This window comes from Grampus griseus (assembly GCF_964374135.1).
Source record: "Grampus griseus genome assembly, chromosome: X".
Classification (NCBI taxonomy): Eukaryota; Metazoa; Chordata; class Mammalia; order Artiodactyla; family Delphinidae; genus Grampus; species Grampus griseus.
The window spans coordinates 92,159,453-92,178,485 of NC_138999.1; the positions used below are offsets into that span (position 1 = coordinate 92,159,453).

The 19,033-nt window shown below is 38.6% G+C and overlaps 1 protein-coding gene across 1 annotated transcript in view; it reads left to right on the forward strand.

Moving 5' to 3' along the window:
- TBC1D8B (TBC1 domain family member 8B) overlaps positions 1–9,523 on the forward strand; it is a 78,763-nt gene extending 69,240 nt beyond the window's left edge. Inside the window, exons 15-21 of the mRNA XM_082681359.1 lie at positions 74–142; positions 321–561; positions 1,343–1,408; positions 3,300–3,383; positions 4,860–4,916; positions 6,273–6,370; positions 8,194–9,523. Of these exons, the coding sequence (XP_082537485.1) occupies positions 74–142; positions 321–561; positions 1,343–1,408; positions 3,300–3,383; positions 4,860–4,916; positions 6,273–6,370; positions 8,194–8,589 (1,011 nt within the window). The 3' untranslated portion in view covers positions 8,590–9,523. The remainder of the gene's footprint in view (positions 1–73; positions 143–320; positions 562–1,342; positions 1,409–3,299; positions 3,384–4,859; positions 4,917–6,272; positions 6,371–8,193) is intronic.
- The last annotated feature ends 9,510 nt before the right edge of the window (positions 9,524–19,033 follow it).

A 19,033-nucleotide genomic window follows, 5' to 3' on the forward strand; every position in this document is an offset into this window, starting at 1 on the left:
GGAGATTTCTAAATTGATTCAAAGAGAATATGCTGAAGTGTTAAATTCTAAATTGCTTTTAATCCTTTTAAAGTTGCGTGTTGTATCACAAGATGTGAAATTGAGCCTTCATGAATTGGATGAACTTTATGTCATCTTTAAGGTACTGTTTTCCTTCTTTAAATGAAAAATAATATTCTTAGCAGAATTTTACCACAACTGTTCAACTATTTTATCTTTAATTACTTTAGTAGACATGTTTAAAAGAAAAAAATCTTATAAAGTTACTTTTTCTGATATAATGACTTTGCTTTTTTTTTTTTTCCCCATTTCTTAAATAGAGAGAGTTGTTTTTTTCTTACTATTGGTGTTTGAGTTCTCCAGTATTGAAGCACCATGATCCTAGTCTGCCATATTTGGAACAGTATCAGATTGACTGCCAGCAGTTCAGAGTGTTGTATCACTTGTTGAGTCCCTGGGCTCATTCTGCAAACAGAGACTCACTAGCTTTATGGACATTCAGATTGTTGGATGAAAACTCCGACTGCCTTATAAACTTCAAAGAATTCTCCTCTGCAATTGGTAGGATGATGTCCAATAATCTTCTTTTTTAAAGCAAAAAAATAAAGGTACCCCTAGAAATACTTAGTACTGCCTATCATTGCCAATTTAGTCAGATTTTATCAGCCTGATATCAGATTTTTTTTATCAGATTTACATTGTCTCCAACTTTAGCAATAACTGGACCATTTTCTTTGTTTTTTGCTAAGTCTAAATATATTCATCTCATTTTGCCCCAACCCTCCCAGAAAAACAAGCTGTTAGATGTGGATGATTTAATGAAGGAAGAGAATGTCCTGATTTTCCCACCTTCAGGCACATGGATTCTTCAGGAGGACGTTCTCCCTCAATAAAAATCCAACCACATAGCCTAGAAAAGTGGTAGAGAAATATTCAATGAACATTTTGTGCCTGTAGATAGTCCACTGGTTATATCATTCCTTTGCTTTTCCAGACAACCTAGCATGCTTTCTTATCAGGGATTGCCCCTTGAAGAGGAGTTCTCTCCTCAGATGAAGCATAAGGCCTCATTCAAAAGAAAAAGTAAATTTTAGATTGGGATTGGGGGAAAGAGTTCAGCAGAAGAGCATTTTATTTATCCCTCTGATAAAGGGTATTTTGCTTATATACTTCAAGGAGAGAATCTGGCCTACTGGGTAGTTGTTTAACAGTTAGTTTAAGTAACAGAAGGTTTCTGAATCCTAATTCCTGGCTAGTATCTGTGTCTTAATTAATCTGTGTTGCTGGAATTGATTGAATGTTCTTTGGCTGTGATTATTTGCAATTTAATTTTATTGAACAGACATAATGTACAATGGAAGTTTTACTGAGAAGCTTAAGGTGCTTTTTAAGCTGCATATTCCTCCAGGTAAGAATTTAACAGTTGTTAGTGATATATAGGAGTTGACTCCATTTTAACAAGTATAATTACAGATATCATTCCATTTTAACAAATAACGTAATTTTCCATATGATATAAGGTCATTGCTTCATTGTGGCCCATGGATCATATTAGCAATATTTTTGCTGATATATAGTTACACTGACATCTATGGAAGAGTTTCTGTGCAACAGATGGGTTCACAAGTTTCCTTCCTGTTAGTGTTCAATCAATTTAATGATAAGTAGTTTGTGTGTAGGAACTATCTATCATTTGAATATTGTCATAATGTTGAATTTTTATTGTTGTTGTTGTTATTAGAGAGTTGAATTTAACTTTAGACAAACTGCTAAACTTGTGAAATACTACAAATTATTCAGAAAAATGAGACCAGGCAACAGGGATATTAAACATTTGGAAAAGGAAGCAAAATAGGGCTTCCCTGGTGGCACAGTGGTTAAGAATCCTCCCGCCAATGCAGGGGACACGGGTTTGAGCCCTGGTCCAGGAAGATCCCACATGCCGCGGAGCAACTAAGCCCATGTGCCACAACTACTGAGCCTGCGTTCTAGAGCCCATGAGCCACAACTACTGAGCCCGCGTGCCACAGCTACTGACCCTGTGCTCTAGAGCCCGTGCTCTGCAACAAGAGAAGCCACCGCAATGAGAAGCCCACACACCGCAATGAAGAGTAGCCCCTGCTCACCACAACTAGAGAAAGCCCGTGCACAGCAACGAAGACCCAATGCAGCTAAAAATAAATATTTTTTTTTAAAAAAAGGAAGCAAAATAAAAGCTACCATTTATTGAGCACTTGCTCTGTCGAGGTGTTTGCTTTACGTGCAGTCTTTTATTTAGTTCTCATGATATCCTTGAAAGGTGGTATTATCCTTCCAATTTTGATGATACGGAAACTAAGGGAAAGATTAAATTTGCTGAAGATCACATAGCTAATAAATTGGTTAGCTGAGATTCAAACTGAAGTCTGACTCCAAAGCACAGGTTTCTTTCTATTCTACCATACTGCCTTAATGTTACCACATCATTCCACTTTACTTAAGTATTTCCCTCTGACCTTAAGAGGCAGCCTTTTCCAGGCCTGATCCATAATTGGGAAACCAGTCTTAGACTTTAAAGGAACATTGCAAAAGTACCTTTTAGCTTAGATAGGGTGATTCACACACACACACACAAAAGTACCTCATAATTTGTCTAAAGCTACACCTAAGATCTTTTAGAGCCTTCCCAGGATAGCTGGGAACCATTCTTTACCAGACCAGAAATCTAAAAGCCATCTTTAACCCTTCACAAACTCAAGTCACAATCACAGCATTTAAAACAAAAGACAAACCAAATAATAACTATGAAGGACTTTACATTGTCAAGTCAAATTAGAATGTCTAATATTGCCATGGAATGAGTACGCTTTCAATAGAAGGATCAAAAATAGAAAAAACACTGTGTATCTGTTAGAGCACTCAACTTCGTGTTTTCCTTCTTATTAAAGACGTTTTTAAATGACTGAGGTCACGTTTTCAGAGATTCCCAAGTGCCAGATTTTTTAAACATTTTTTAAAACTTTTTATTTTATATTGGAGTATATCCAATTAACCCATATTTTTAACTTTCAACTTGTAGTGGCTCTTGGAAAACTATTAAAAAGCAAGAAATTTGGAAAAATAATAGAACTCAAAGTGATCAAGTACTTCTTGTTATTTGCTATACGGTAGAGTAATACTACTTCCACATTTCTTCACGTATGTCTTTTTTTGACAGGGACCCTTTGTTTGATTCTCTGCCCCCAGATTTAATTGATCTATTATAGGACTCGTTTCTGTCCCTCATTGTTATAAATGTGATTTGGGTTATCTGTTTTCAGCTTATACTGAAGTGAAGTATAAGGACCCTTCAAAGGGAGATGAACTTTCCAAGGAAGAATTACTTTATTTCAGTCAGCTCCATGGTAAATATCTGTTTTAAATTTATCTGTTTTGGGACTTCCCTGGTGGTCCAGTGGGTGAGACTCCCTGCTTCCAATGCAGGGGACCCAGGTTCAATCCCTGGTCAGGGAACTAGATCCCGCATGCATGCTGCAACTAAGAGTCTGCATGCCACAACTAGGAGGTCCGCATGCTGCAACTAAGAAGTCTACATGCCACAACTAAGAGCCTGCGTGCTGCAACTAAGAGCTGGCGCAGCCTAAATAAATAAATAAATTTATCTGTCTTGATTATTAGTCACCCAGAGGTCTTTCTGGCTTAAACATTCTTTACCCAGCTACCACTAGTAAAATTTGGGTTAATTATACCTTATACTTCTTTTGTGCTACCATAACACTTAGTACAGTCCTAAATGCATGGTAAGTACTCTATAAATATTTGACTGATTAACTAAACTACATTTTGGGTTTTGATTTATGGACTTTCTTATTTACTGGAGAATTAGAAAGAAAATGCATTTTGTTTCTACTTCTGTAGCAGAAATTTCTAAAAGGTATCCAACCATTTTTTATGCCTTGTTAAAATGCGATGAAGACAATAGAATCTTTGATGATTGAAGGTCATAGCTATTATTCAAACAGTGAATACTTATCATAAATCACTGTAGGTGTAGGAGACCGGGATGAGTCTGTCTCCAAGACATAATTTGGAAGGGTTATGAGCTAATTTTTGTGTCTTTTGCTTCTTTTTCATAAATATGAATGTCTTAAAGAGGGATAAGTTCTTATTAATGTATGTTTATGTTACTGTATGTTAGTGTTTGAAGTGACCTTACAAATCATCTAGTCAAGTCCCTTAATTATATAGAGGGCACTGAGGCCAAGAAAGGAGAAATGACTCGTGTAAGAGTTTTCAATGAGGTTTTACCACAATCAGGACTAGTAGCTCAGTCTTTTGACTTCCGGTGTGTGTGTGTTTTTTCCCTAATAAAAGAAGTAATACAATTTAATTCGAAGAAAATCACAAGGAAGAAAATACCACATACCACCCAGAAATAAATACTTAATATTTGGTATACTTCCTTCTAAGATTTTTGTTTGTTTGTTTTTTGCGGTACGCGGGCCTCTCACTGTTGTGGCCTCTCCCGTTGCGGAGCGCAGGCTCAGCGGCCATGGCTCACGGGCCCAGCCGCTCCGTGGCATGTGGGATCTTCCCGGCCCGGGGCACGAACCCATGTCCTCTGCATCAGCAGGTGGACTCCCAAGCACTGCGCCACCAGGGAAGCCCTGAGATTTTTTATATGGATTTTTCCCCAGTGTTCTTTTTAAAGTTCTTGAATACTTTGCCATCTAATGATAGGAGGTCAGGTTAGCTATAATTGGTTTGATGAATTGAAGAACATAAAGTGTGCTTATAAGTCTTTATATAAAATATTATTTTACTTTCAAAAGGTATTTGTTAAATATTTTACAAAATGCAATTGTCCTCTTTTCCTCTAGTTTCCAAGCCTGCAAAGGAGAAGGAAGCAGAGTCAGCAAAAAACAGCCCTGAAAAAGGTATATGATCTAGGAGTATCATTTAGTTTAAATTATTGTTTTTGTAAATAGGGTTAACTACACAAAGGGGAAACGTGGATTCCTTTTAAAGTCTATTGATTGATTTGTCCTGAGAGCTTTTTCAGTTCCTTTGTTTTAGTTTAACAATTTCTTCTTCTTCTCTTGATACTTAAGTCTCAGAAGTTATAGAAAATACAACTGTAAATGACCTGTATTTATTTAATTTTATTATTTGAAAATATTAATTTTAATTACATAAGTAATAGATAATCCTTATAAAAGGAATTTAAATGGTACAGAAATCCTCATACCCTCACCCAACCCCACCCTGAAGTAAATGTGAAAACATTTTGGTCTGTATTCTTTCCAGACCTGTTTCAATGTATAAACAAATATAGACATCTCTCTTTTAAAAAAGAAACATTTCATAAATATTGTTGTACAATTTGCTTTTTTGATTTTGTAGTATATCATGGACATCTTTTCATGTCAGTACATTTGGATCTATCTTATTCCTTTTAATGGGTGCAGAGTATTCCACTGTTTGGTTGTACCATCATTTATTTCAGTAACTAGCTCAATATTGATGAACATTTAGGTTGTTTCCAATTAATTATATTGCAAACTATTCTCCAACAAACATTTTTATACTTACATTTTATAATACTTTTGCACATATTTCTTTAGGATAGGATAAATTCATAGAGGTATGAGAATGCTGGATAACAAAGAATATGTACATTTAATATTTTGATAGAGGTTGTCAAATTGTTCTCCAAAGGTCCATCATTCTTTTTATGTTTTTGAGTAACATTTAGTTAAAAAATAATTGCTGAAGATCTGCTTAAATATGATAACTTTGCCAGGTTGTTCAGTATATCCTAGTTTTCTAAGAGATCTAAATAATTATTAATAAAGTCCCATTAATATCATTGTGATTAAACTCTTCAAAGGAATGAATGAATAAGTACTGTTTTGAATTTTTGAAAAAGAGTCACCATAGTATGCTATGGTAACTGCATGCTAAGAACATCATATAGAAGCTATTTTAAACTTAGTGGTATGCATGAGAACATCTACATGAAATTTACATCATGTACTGTTTAATCTAAAAGGCATCCTTCTTCCTCTAGTCCCCAACCTTTCCAAAGTAAAAGTTTTAGTTTAACGGAAGTGGAGAATGTATTTTGAGAGCCAGTGAGTGAAATAAAAAGTATAGTCAGATCAATTTCTGGAGTAAAAAATGTGGAATCTTATATCTCAATGAAATATCTTTCAATCAAAATTGTTCTTTTGGGGATTTGGGAAAATATAATGGGCTGTTCATTATGAAATGGTTTTATTCCCCTCATTGAGGAAAAGAAAAAGTTGACATTCAAGCATATCTAAGTCAATGGCAAGAGGAGCTTTTGAAAAAAGAAGAAAACATTAAGGATTTACCAAGAATGAATCAGGTATAGTATTTTCAAAGAAAAATTCTGGTTTACTTGTGTGTTTTTGTATAAATGAATGTGGGTGTATCCAAATCTAAAATAGCTAACATGCTATTACAAAAATAAATAATCTATGCATCATCTCTGTAAGTTTCAAATGAGTATAGAAGAGTGGGAGTAAATTTTTAAATGATTTTCTGCTGTAAACATTTAAATGCATCTAGAGTTTCATCACAGTCCTCTGCTGTGACATTTGTACCTATAGAAAAGATGTGTGTATAACATATATTTCAGTGTTTTTTATTTCCCGCTTTATTAGAAATGTTCACTTATTCAGTAAACATTTCTTAGTGCCTACTAGATGACATGCCCAATGCTAGGTAGTGGGAATAATAATTAAAATGGGTCACACCCTAGTTCCTAATCATCTTAAACCTGCTCAGACAGTATTAATGACTACTATTGACACAATTCTATTTTTTTTTTTTTTTTTTTGCGATACGCGGGCCTCTCACTATTGTGGCCTCTCCCGTTGCTGTGCACAGGCTCCAGACGCGCAGGCTTCAGCGGCCATGGCTCATGGGCCCAGCCGCGCCACGGCCTGTGGGATCTTCCTGGACCGGGGCACGAACCCGTGTCCCCTGAATCAGCAGGCGGACTTTCAACCACTGCGCCACCAGGGAAGCCCTATTGACACAATTCTAAATCCATCTCTTTCTTACACACTATTCAGTCATTATATGTTCTTATATTTTTTTAATTAAAATCTGTTGGTATAGGGACTTCCCTGGCAGTCCAGTGGTTAAGACTCTGCGTTCCCAGTGCAGGGGGCACAGGTTTGATCCCTGATCGGGGAACTAAGATCCCGCATGCCACACGGCATGGCCAAAAAATAAATTTAAAAAAATTGTTAAATCTTTTGGTATAGATACTGAGGATTCCCAGAACTTTACCAAAATGAGAAATATGAAATAGCGTAGTTTTTCTCAGTGGACTAGGTAATTTGATAGTTAAATAAGTACTTTTTAAAATTAATCATGATATATTTATTCTAAATTTTTAATAAATAAACAGTATTACAGACTAAGAAAGAAAGAGAAAACTTAAAGTATGGTACAATACATTTTTATGAAGTTTATCTTTTTTATTTGCTTTTTATTTACATATAAACTTTTCTGGTAGCATGATTGACTTATAGGACTTTTGTGTTGGAATAGTTTCTTTTTTAATTGACAAACATCTTCTAGGAATGTCTATGGATTATCTAGAGGCAATTAGCAGACAATCCAGGTTATTTCTTTACTTGGGCCCCACCTTAGCTTTTAAAGAGAAACATGTCCAAATGGGCTCCTTAGAGCTACCTTGTACTACTAGATAGGTCCCAAAACATTCTTCCTTATATTTAAGTCATCCTAGTTGAGCTGCCTACTCTAGCCCTTTGGGGAGATCAAGGGGAACTCATTCTTAATCTGTTCATTAAGATTGGTTAATGAATGAATGATTTACATGTAAGGAAATATGGGACTTTGCCTAATTAAAAGTACCACCTAACATTGATGGAATGCTGGCAGATACTGTCCAAGAATTATTGTATATATAATATATGTATATAATTTACTGTTATTAGGCAACAGATGAGAAGTCTTAAGTGGAATTTTCTTTCATGGTTCATACCCATCTTTCTAGAATCAAGATTTATTTGTGGATTAATCATCAGTTCTTATAACTTCTGTGGTGAAGGTTATATGGTACAAATTCTAAATAGAAGACTATTCACTTCTAAGTTCTCCTGATATTTGCTAAGTCTAATATCAAATGTGATATTTCTAACTTGTGTCTTCTAGTCACAATTTATTCAGTTTTCAAAGACACTATATAACTTATTTCACGGGGACCCTGAAGAAGAGTCATTATATCAAGCCATTGCTGTTGTAACCAGCCTTTTGCTCAGGATGGAAGAAGTTGGAAGGAAACTCCATAACCCTGCGTCATCAACCAAAGGATTGTCTGGTGCAGTCTGTGCTTCTGGAGGACCCAGTGAGGGGCAAACAGAGAGCCACTTAGAGAAAGATCCCTCCTCTCTCAGGGAAGAACCTCAGTGGTCATTTGCATTTGAACAGATTCTCGCCTCTTTGTTGAATGAACCAGCATTGGTGAAGTTTTTTGAGAAACCCATAGATCTAAAAGCCAAACTAGAAAATGCAAAAACCTCTCAGTTAAGTTCTAGAACCAGGAAGTAAATCTTTTAACAGGAATTGCTTATTATAGACATTTACCAAGATTCTCATAGGCGTCAGCTTGATTTCTAGGAGTAGGGATCAGGGATTTTCTTGTTACCAATGTATTTGAAGGTTAAAAAGAAGATATTTGGAAGCACAATGATTCATTCCTTTGTGGTGGTGTCTAATTTTGATATTCTCTAATACAAATATACTTTTTATATTTCACAAGGTATGCAATATCAGGGGGAGTATGCTAAATGCTAAATTTTACCACCAGAGGGCACCACCATATCACTTTTAGCAAGGAAATTACTAGTTTGTGCTGCTATTTACATATGAATTACTGATGATTTTTGAAAATGTGGTGTTATGTTTGAGTGTTAGTGATGCTGACACATCATATTGATAAATCCTACTTTCCAAATTGCCTCAGTCCTATTAGAATGCTTTAGAAAAGCAGGCTCTTAGATCTGTAGCCTTAATTATCTAGAAGATTACCATATGGGAACCTCATTTTCACGTTATCTAACTGAAATAATATTAACTTTTTAAAGTTAATCTCATTCAGTCTTCTAATAATAAATGGCTTTTTAATGAATTCTATCTTCTCCCTACCTGAGCAGTTCAGAAGCTGCTGACACACTTGTAGCTCTGTTGCTGATAAAAATAAAGAACTCAAAACTCTGGGCCGATACAAGGAAAAACGATTTTGGATTTGGATTTGAGCTGGTAAAGCCAGCCAATTCAGAAGGGTTAATAAACAGTACAATAAACTGTGTACAGGTCTCTCATTAGACTGAGAAATTACTTGAAATTCCGAGCACTGCTCTTTGTGGCATTTGTCTCAGAGTAGCTTGAGACTGCTTTGGTTCTAGTTTTAGATTTTGGATTTTCACCAGTCATATTTTAAGTTACATTAGATAGACTGAATTATTGTATTAGTCTGGCAAGTTCGTAAGGTATATAGGCATACCTCATTTTATTGTGCTTCACTTTATTGCGCTTCATAGACACTACATTTTTTTGGGTTTTGGGTTTTGGGTTTTTTTGGCTGCTGCAGCTTGCAGGATTTTAGTTGCCTGCAGGGATTGAACCCAGGCCCTCGGCAGTGAAAGCGCAGAGTCCTAACCACTGGGCTGCCAGGGAATTCCCACAGATACTACAGTTTTACTGAAAATGAAGGCTTGTGACAACCCTGCGTTGAGCAAGTCTATCAGTGCCATTTTTCCAACAACATTTGCTCACTTTGCATCTCTGTGTCACATTTTGGTAATTCTCGCAATATTTGGAACTTTTTCATTATCATTATGTTTGTCATGGTGATCTGTGATCAGTGGTCTTTTTTTTTTCCTTGTGGGTTTTTTTTTTATTCAAACAGAAAGTCACAAAAATTATAATCATCCTCATCAGTTCACTCAATCCCATGTAATTAATTTTTTTTTCATCTTGATCTTTTGCTAGCATTTTTATGAATTCATCAGTTTTCCACTAGAGTTCTGAAAATGCTTATTTATTCAGTTCAGCAGTATAGTCAGTTACCAGAAACCTGTACTTGTCAGTCTTTTCCATGAATTCCTTGAAGATGAAACCCTTTTATAGGAACATTTTTGCAAAAGCATCAGAGTGCACCCATTTACTGTCTGTAAATGACAAAAGAGTTAAATGATCAGTGATCTTTGATGTTACTAACAGGACTCACTGAAGGCCTAGGTGATGGTTAGCATTTTTTAGCAATAAAATGTTTAATTAAAGTATGTACATCATTATTTTAGACATAATGCTATTGCACACTTAATAGACTACACTATAGTGTAAACGTAAGTTTTGTACGCCCTGGGAAAACAAAAAATTCATGTGACTCGCTTTATTGCAATATTTGCTTTCATCGAAGTGATCTGGAACCAAACCTGCAACATCCAAGGTATGCCTGTACTTGTGCATAATGATTGTTAAGATAATGTATAGAATTTTGGCATCTATCTAAAAAGTTGTAATCTATTTGATTTAGATGTGTAATTTCTATATACTTTATGCTGCTTATATTTCAGTCATTACAATGAAAGTTCATTTAGAGATAATGGGCTTTGTTAGCACTTTAAAGAAAAAAAACACACCTATCCAATCTTCTGTGCTGTTTCTGATAAGAACAATTTATTAATCAGTTGATTTAGGAAATTGTGGGGAGAAGTCATCCACTGGAGCTTCTTTCTTCACAAAAGACTTTGGTTTTAAGCCTTTTGACTTTTCAGATTTGAAACAATGAAAGGGCAGATATCCTTTAGGACAACCCAAGAAGTCTCCCTTTCTGGAAAAGAATTAGTATAGTCAGCCTTTGGCAAGAATCCAATGTGAACAAAGCCTAACACAGAGGGCTTCATCACCACAGGATATGTTATTTTCAGAGATATTCAAGAATTTTCAAGTTGACCCTTTGAAAATTTTGTAAATTGAGCTTGGCCAAACACTTACTAGTAGTGTCTTGAAAATTATTTTGTCAACTTTGTCTTCTCAAGGAAATTACCACTTAAAGAGATGGTTGGTAAATAAACATCTGTGCCTTTTCTCAGAAACTACTTGCCTGAAACATGTCCAAATTTTAGAGTTTAGTTAATAGTTTATATGTGAACTAGCACACACCTGCTATTAAGCAATGATTGTTAAATTACACTACAGTAGCTCTATAAAGACACAAGGCTCTATGCTTATATACAAAGGCACTATTGCACATACTTTGTTGAACATTTTGTCAATTGTATTTACAAAAAAATACTTTCTTAAGAACATACGTTATTAACATTTGGTGATTTTTAAACCAGAATATTGAAGATTACTTAGTATTGTATTTTAGCCTAGATTAATTAAAATTGAATACCTAAAGATTTCTGAATTGCAGAAAGATTATAAATGCAAGTTAAAAAGACGAACATTTATTTTATGAATCTGCAGGAGACATAAGCTGAACACATAGTTTTGTAGTTGCTACCTTGTTAAGCAAATGGGTTGTTCTTAATGTTTAAAATCTTATGTAGTTGTGTCACACTGAACTAGTGCATTATACCTTATGCATTAAATTGTTAAGGTGGCTTTACTGGTCTTTATAAAAAAATGTTAAAAATCTGTTAAATAAATATGAAGAATGGCTTACTTAAAGATCTTACTATTATTTATTATGATGTACTTTTATAGATACTTAACTCAGTTATCACTTGAGGACTTCCCTCCTATATTAGTTAAGTTTCAGTTGCAGAGAACAGAATTAATTCTCATTAGTTTAGGCAGGAAAAGATTTATTACCAGATATTAAGTGGCTTACAGAATTATCAAGAGGACTGACTCTAAATTGAGCTTTCAAGAACAATTTCCAAAACTATACCACAGAACCAGGCCACCAAGGGAGTTGCTAATTCTTCTGCTGTTAGGAAACTGCTGCTTCCTACTCCATGATGAAAAGCCAGCACTACAGCTGCTACTTCCAGAACCACGCTCCACCTGCTATGATTTATACCAGCAAAATGGATGCCAAGCGTCCTGCCTCTCAGCACCCACAAGCTAGTGGCTAAATTGCAATAGAACAACCAAACATCTGAACAACCATGTTCACCGGCAGAAATGGCAGAAACTTAGCCTCCACCTTCCTTCTGCCATTTAAGTCTCACGAGTGTGCATCTCATTGGCCTGTAATATCTCCAGAATTTTAGTTGCAAGGGAATCTGGGAAATGTACTCTTAGCTTTTTAGCCCCTGCAGTACAGGAAGGCATACTAAGAGGCTGGAATGGACATCGAGCACTATATTTGCTTTCTCTTGCTGTGTAACAAATTATCACAACACACATTATCTCACCATTTCAATGCGTCAGGCCTCTGGGCTCAGCTTAGCTGGGTCCTCTGCTTAGGATCTCATAAGGCTGCAAAACCAAGGTGTCAGCCAAGCTGGTTCTCATGTAGAGGCTTAACTGGGGAAGAATCCACTTCCAAGCTCACTCAGGCTATTGACAGAAATCATTTCCATATGGTTATAGGTCTGGAGGCCCCAGCTTCTTGTAGGTGGTCTCCTGGAGGCCACCCTCAGCTCCTAGAGGCTTTACTCAGCTCCCAGCAACTGCCCTCAACTTCTTCAGGCTGCCCAACCTTGCCGTGTGGGCTGCCCTCAAATGGCCACTTACTTCATCAGTCTAGCAAGGAGAGTTTCTAAAGCAAGTCTGCTAGCAAGGTAGCGTCTTATATAATAAGAACCTAGGGGCAGGACAGGAATAATGACGCCGATGTAGAGAATGGACTTGAGGACACGGGGAGGGGGAAGGGTAAGCTGGGATGAAGTGAGAGAGTGGCATGGATATACATACACTACCAAATGTAAAATAGATAGCTAGTGGGAAGCAGCCGCATAGCACAGGGACATCAGCTCCGTGCTTTGTGACCACCTAGAGGGGTGGGATAGGGAGGGTGGGAGGGAGGGAGATGCAAAAGGGAGGAGATATGGGGATATATGTATATGTATAGCTGATTCACTTTGTTATAAAGCAGAAACTAACACACCATTGTAAAGCAATTATACTCCAATAAAGACGTTTAAAAAAATAATAATATAGTCTCACAGTAGTGACATATCCCCTTTGCCATATTCTGTTGGTTAAAGGCAAGTCACAGGTCCCATGCACTTTCAAGGGGGGAGGATTACACAGGGCATGAGCATCAGGAGGCAGGGGTTGTAGGGGGTGCGTTGTAGAGTCTGCCCACCACAAGCATCTATGTTATTCACCTCTTTTCCCACGCAGCACACCCTTCTTCCCATACTTCTACATAAGAACTAATAGCATCAGTGGTATGCTGCTGCCTGTCATAACGTAAATCTCCCTCATACCAACAAAAATGCAGTAATCTTCTCTCCTAAGGGAAAATCCAATTTTCTGTTGGTCACTTGGATCCATCGATGGGTAATGTCCACTCCTCCTAATTCAATCTCAGTCCCATCTTGATATCCTGTAACGTGTGGACTGCAAAAAGTTAACTACTATCAACTCACCTTATATAAAATAGTAGAGGAGAAGTAGGGAAATAAATTGATTACTCTATATAATTATGTACCTAAAAGAGAAAGGCAGAAACTATGGGTAGCTACTGCAGTCCTCATTTCTGCAACTGGTCATCAGACCATAGTTGTGTTTTATTTATTTAAAGTATACAATAAATTAACTACTTTTTGGTGTACAATTCTATGAATTTTTAAGGCAGGTATGTATTCCTGTGACCATCAGCACAATTAGAATACAGAGCACAATTAGAATTCCCTCACCCCATAAAACTCCCTCATACGGTCCATCCCTTCATAGTCACCACTCTCTCCCCACCCCTAACAACCACTCATCAGTTTTCTGCCCAACATATAAAAGACCAGATGTTTGCTTTCCCAGAATCCCTGCCCCTTGTAGCCATGTGACCAAGGACTGGTTAATCAGATGCTTCTGCCTGAATTTCTCAATCTATAGCAAAGCAGGAGGGAACGTGGAGAATACATTCTGGTGGCAGTGGTGGCATCTCCACATCAACACTCTGGTTCCGAAGTAGGACTTAAGGTGCTTGTGGATGCCCAGACTTCATCCCCCCTTTTTTTGAGGGGGGAGCTTCTTAGTGCATCTTTGAGCCCCAACAGTTCAATAAAGTCTTTTTCTGCTTTTGCCAGCCAGAATCTATTTCATTGGCTATCTAAAGTAAGATTGATACATGTGACACCAGGAGCCCTGTAGCACTGAATCCCTCGAGGTCAGGTAAGCAAATTATCCTGGTAGCTGCATTCCTGGGCTTCCAATCACTGGCAGAAGGGCATTTTATCCTTAATCTCACATTATACTGCAGCTTCCATTTCTGTCATCAGAACTATACCTTTTCCGCCATCCCAAAAGCACCAAGCAGTAGATTTCCTAGCCTCTAATTCTGTTTGTCTTCCTTTGAGGGTAATGTCTTTTCTTTATGGCTGCTTTTAAGATCTTGGTGTTGCCAATGTTCTGCAGTTTCTTACGATTTATCTAGCTTTTAAAAAAGTCATGTTTGGCATTAATTATTAAATTTTGATTATCAACTATCATTTTCCAAGACCTGCATACCTTTTGCACAGGCCAAACAGGCAAGTTAAATGAGGATGTACTAGAAACCACCTCCCACCTCACATACACACACACACATCCTTCAAATCTTTGGCGGGCACTCATCTGTGTGATTTCCCCAGGGATACAGTATTAACAGATACAGTGAATTCTACCTGGCCCTTCCTACCATAAATAGCCCTTATTACACCGGTCAGGGAGCAAAAGTGGTAGGTCTGCCAGTGGCTGGGTATTGCTATTTCAAATATTCATTCATAAACTAAGAACCATATGATGTACTTGCAGATCCACTGGACCCATTGTAGATGGATTCAGGGTAAAATTATATTTCTTAACTCCATGAGCCCTGACTCCAACCAATGGATGACCGTTGTGTTCTAAACTCTCCCGCTGCCCCCAACACTGGTCCTGGATGAATGTGAACTCATAGTGTCCAAAAGACTGAGAAGTATGAGTGTTTCCAGTTGCCCAGTGCATGGCTACCCTGGTAAATGACCACAGGCCCCTCTGGCTAGAAAGATAAAGGAAATCTAGGAAGAAAATCTACAACACATGCTTATGGTATTGCTGAGTCCTTCCTCAAGGGTACCTGGCTTTCCCTTCCAGGGCCTCTGGGTGTGTGAACTGACTCATATCTGCAAATAGGTGAGACTCATATCGAGCAGGACCCTGTGGGGCTCCTGGGCACACAAAAGCCTTCCTGTGTCCCCCATTTCTTGATTACAGGAAATAGGCTTCATTCGGCCTCCATGACCTTCCCTGGGTTCCAGGGAGCAGGTTCAAACAGTTGCTAATCAGGGAAGGAAGGGGACGCGGAGACAAGGAAGGAACAGTCAAGAGAAACAATAGTGCAGCCTTGGGGCAGGGTCCTGGTTCCCCCTTGAGGGACATATATTACAATATCTTTGACCTGTTTTGCAGATACTGAAACCACCAGTAGCTGGGAGAAGTTAACTGTATGTTGCCCACACGCACGTAGACCCCAGACCAGCTGGAAACAGAAGGTTGATGATGCTGACGACCACTTACTTCACCACCAACCAATCAGAAGCATGTCCACGAGCTGATCACGCCCTCTTTGAACCATTACTATAAAACTTCTCAGTACCCCCTCCAGGTCGGGGACACACAGTTTGAGGGCATTAGCCCGCTGTGGCCCCCTTTGCCTGGCAAAGCAATAAAGCTATTCTTTTCTGCTTCACCCAAAACTCTGTCTGAGATTTAATTCAGTGTCAGGGTACAGAGGCAGGATTCGGCTTCAAGAGGCCATGAATCTCCATCATAATAACTCAAATTAGATCTTTATTCACCAGAGAGAACTGTTTCGGCTACGCGGATCAAGTAGGAATTAGTAGGTTGCTCATCTATTTCCATCTAAAGTATCTGAAGAACAATTAGCCATTACCAAATTTCTCTGCAGGTCAAAAACATTCAGATTACTTCTCTGACCATGCTTCTGTCATGTTCACCATGCTCACCCCATCTCTGGTCATTAAGTGCTGCCGCTTGTTCTTTGCTATTCTAAGATCCCATTATTCTCATTGAAATTAGCAAATTACTTTCAGTGGCAGCATCTCTCATCTCTATCTCTGGCCTACTCAAGACTACCACTGTAGCATGTTCCAAGAGTGATAAGGCTCCTTTCATGAGTGTATTTTTCAATGTCTTGGGGAAGAGAACATCCCCTAGGTCCTATTGGGGGACATGGTTAGGACGTAGGTGAGTGGATCATATATCATAAATGTATTCCAATGTTTCTATTTCCTTAAGCCTTTGGAGAACTTCCTCTACATTATACCAAGGATATCTGGCATATCAACTTCATTTACTATGGGCTAATTTTCAGCCTTGGCTTCAATCAACCAAGCAAATAGAACCACTGCCAATTGGGCAAGCTAGTAATTGAATCCAGAACCTCTGGTAAGTATTCAGATGTTGATATATTTGGTCCAATCTAAAATTACATTCCTTCCTCCAAGGTATAGTATCCTTAAAATACATTCCCACACATATTCTCCAAATTTCTGCCATTATAAGTTAGCAAAATTTTGCAATTTCCTCCTTCCAGTTCAGACTTATATTTGTATCCTTGGAGCATACTGTGTTCTAACTCTAGTTATAGGTCTGGAAGCCACGAGAGGTGGTAGGCATGGTACGTGAGGAAAATTGGCATTCCCTTGCAAGTAACCTGAGGGTGTTCAGGTAAGGCAGGACCAGCCTCATCAAACTAGGGATGCTTCTAGTGCAAAGAAGTCTCATTGGTGAAGTACTTAGAGTTATCTGAATTCACCCAAACATCCTCATTTCTATTCTAGGAGGTCTCATCTGGCCAAACAAATGCCCTTACTTTCCCAAAAGTGACACCTGGAAAGGCTGTGAGTTCAACGTATATTGCAATTCAAAAACCCATAGGATAAGACTCTAATTTTCAGCTATGTGAAGCCACATCTGGCCTCTGTACCCCTACACTGAATTCTTGGAGATAGAGTTTTGGGTAAAGTAGAAAAGAATAGCTTTATTGCTTTGCCAGGCAAAGGGGGCCACAAGGGGCTAATGCCCTCAAAACTGTCTGTCCTGACCTGGAGGGGGTAATGAGAAGTTTTATAGTAATGGTTCAAAGATGGCATGAGCAGCTCGTGGACATTCCTCTGATTGGTTGGTGGTCAGGTAAGTGGGAGTGAGCATCATCAACCTTCTGGTTCCAACCGGTCTGGGGTCTTTGTCAACAAGAGATAAGAGAATACAAACTTACTGTCCTCTGTTTCTTGAGCTGGGAATTTAAATCCTAAGATTGCCATTTTCTGCCATTTTCTTTTTTCAAACCTCTACAGCACAGTTAGAAGTTATCCCACTCCACAGTTCTTGAGTTCATCATTAGTGCCCAAATAATCTGTAGTAGCAGCTACTTGGACCATCAAGCCTTGCGTTCAATAGGCACTTCATTGTAGATGCCCACCAGTGATGATCTGATTGGTTTGCCGTTATGTGTCATGAACTACCAGCATCTCATCTTCTAATACTAACAGAATTATCACTGCTTTCAAATCCAATCAGGCTATCTAATCAATTCCAGTTCTGCATTTTCTTTTCTTTTTTTTTAAAATAAATTTTTATTTATTTATTGGCTGTGTGGGGTCTTTGTTGCTGCACACAGGCTTTCTCTAGTTGCGGCGAGCGGGGCTACTCTTCGTTACAGTGTGCGGACTTCTCATTGTGGTGGCTTCTCTTGTTGCCGAGCACGGGCTCTAGATGCGCGGGCTTCAGTAGTTATGGCTCGCAGGCTCTAGAGCGCATGCTCAGTAGTTGTGGCGCACGGGCCTAGTTGCTCTGCAGCATGTGGGATCTTCCTGGACCAGGGCTCGAACAATTGTCCCCTGCATTGGCAGGCAAATTCTTAACCACTGCGCCACCAGGGAAGTCCCCCCATTTTCTTGAAACACTATCGCCTCTGAGCACTCCTGGTACTACATCCTTCATTGGTCATGGTTCAGTTTCAGAGAGCAGAAGCCACTCTAGCTAGTTTAAAGAGGAAGCAATTTATTACAGGGTATCAATAGGTATAGAATTATATTTAGGAGGGCTGAAGAAACAGATGCTATGTTGAGCCTTCAAGAACGATTCTTGGGACTTCCTTGGTGGCACAGTGGTTAAGAATCCTCCTGCCAATGCAGGGGACACGGGTTCGAGCCCTAGTCCGGTAAGATCCCCCATGCCGCGGAGCAACTAGGCCCGTGCACCACAACTACTGAGCCCCCATGCCACAACTACTGAGTCCGCGTGCCACTACTACTGAAGCCCGTGAGCCTGGAGCCTGTGCTCCACAACAAGAGAAGCCATGGCAATGAGAAGCCCGTGCACCACAACAAAGAGTAGCCCCCGCTCGCCGCAACTAGAGAAAACCCGAGTGCAGCAACAAAGACTCAACGCAGCCAAAAATAAATAAATAAATTAATTAATTTTAAAAATGATTCTCAAGGCCACATCACAAAACCAAGCCATCAAAGAGTGCTGCTATCTCTCCATACAGTCAAGAAATTTCTGGCTCCAGAGCCATGTCACTATTGCCACAATCTGGAAGCCATGACTACTGCCACCAGCTCCAGAAACATGCCACATATAGTACAACCTGCACCAGCAAAATGGGTGCCACATGCACTGCTTCTTGACTCCCATGTATTTAATGACTGGACCGTGGGACTTCTGCTAACCCTCCTGCAGAATAACTAAACATCTCAACCGCTATGCTTGGCAGCAGAAATGAAGCAAAAGCCGTGTTACACCTTCCAAATCTCATGCCTGTGCATCTGATTAGCTGCACCTAAATCATATTCAGAATCTCAGCTGCAAGGAAATCTGGAAA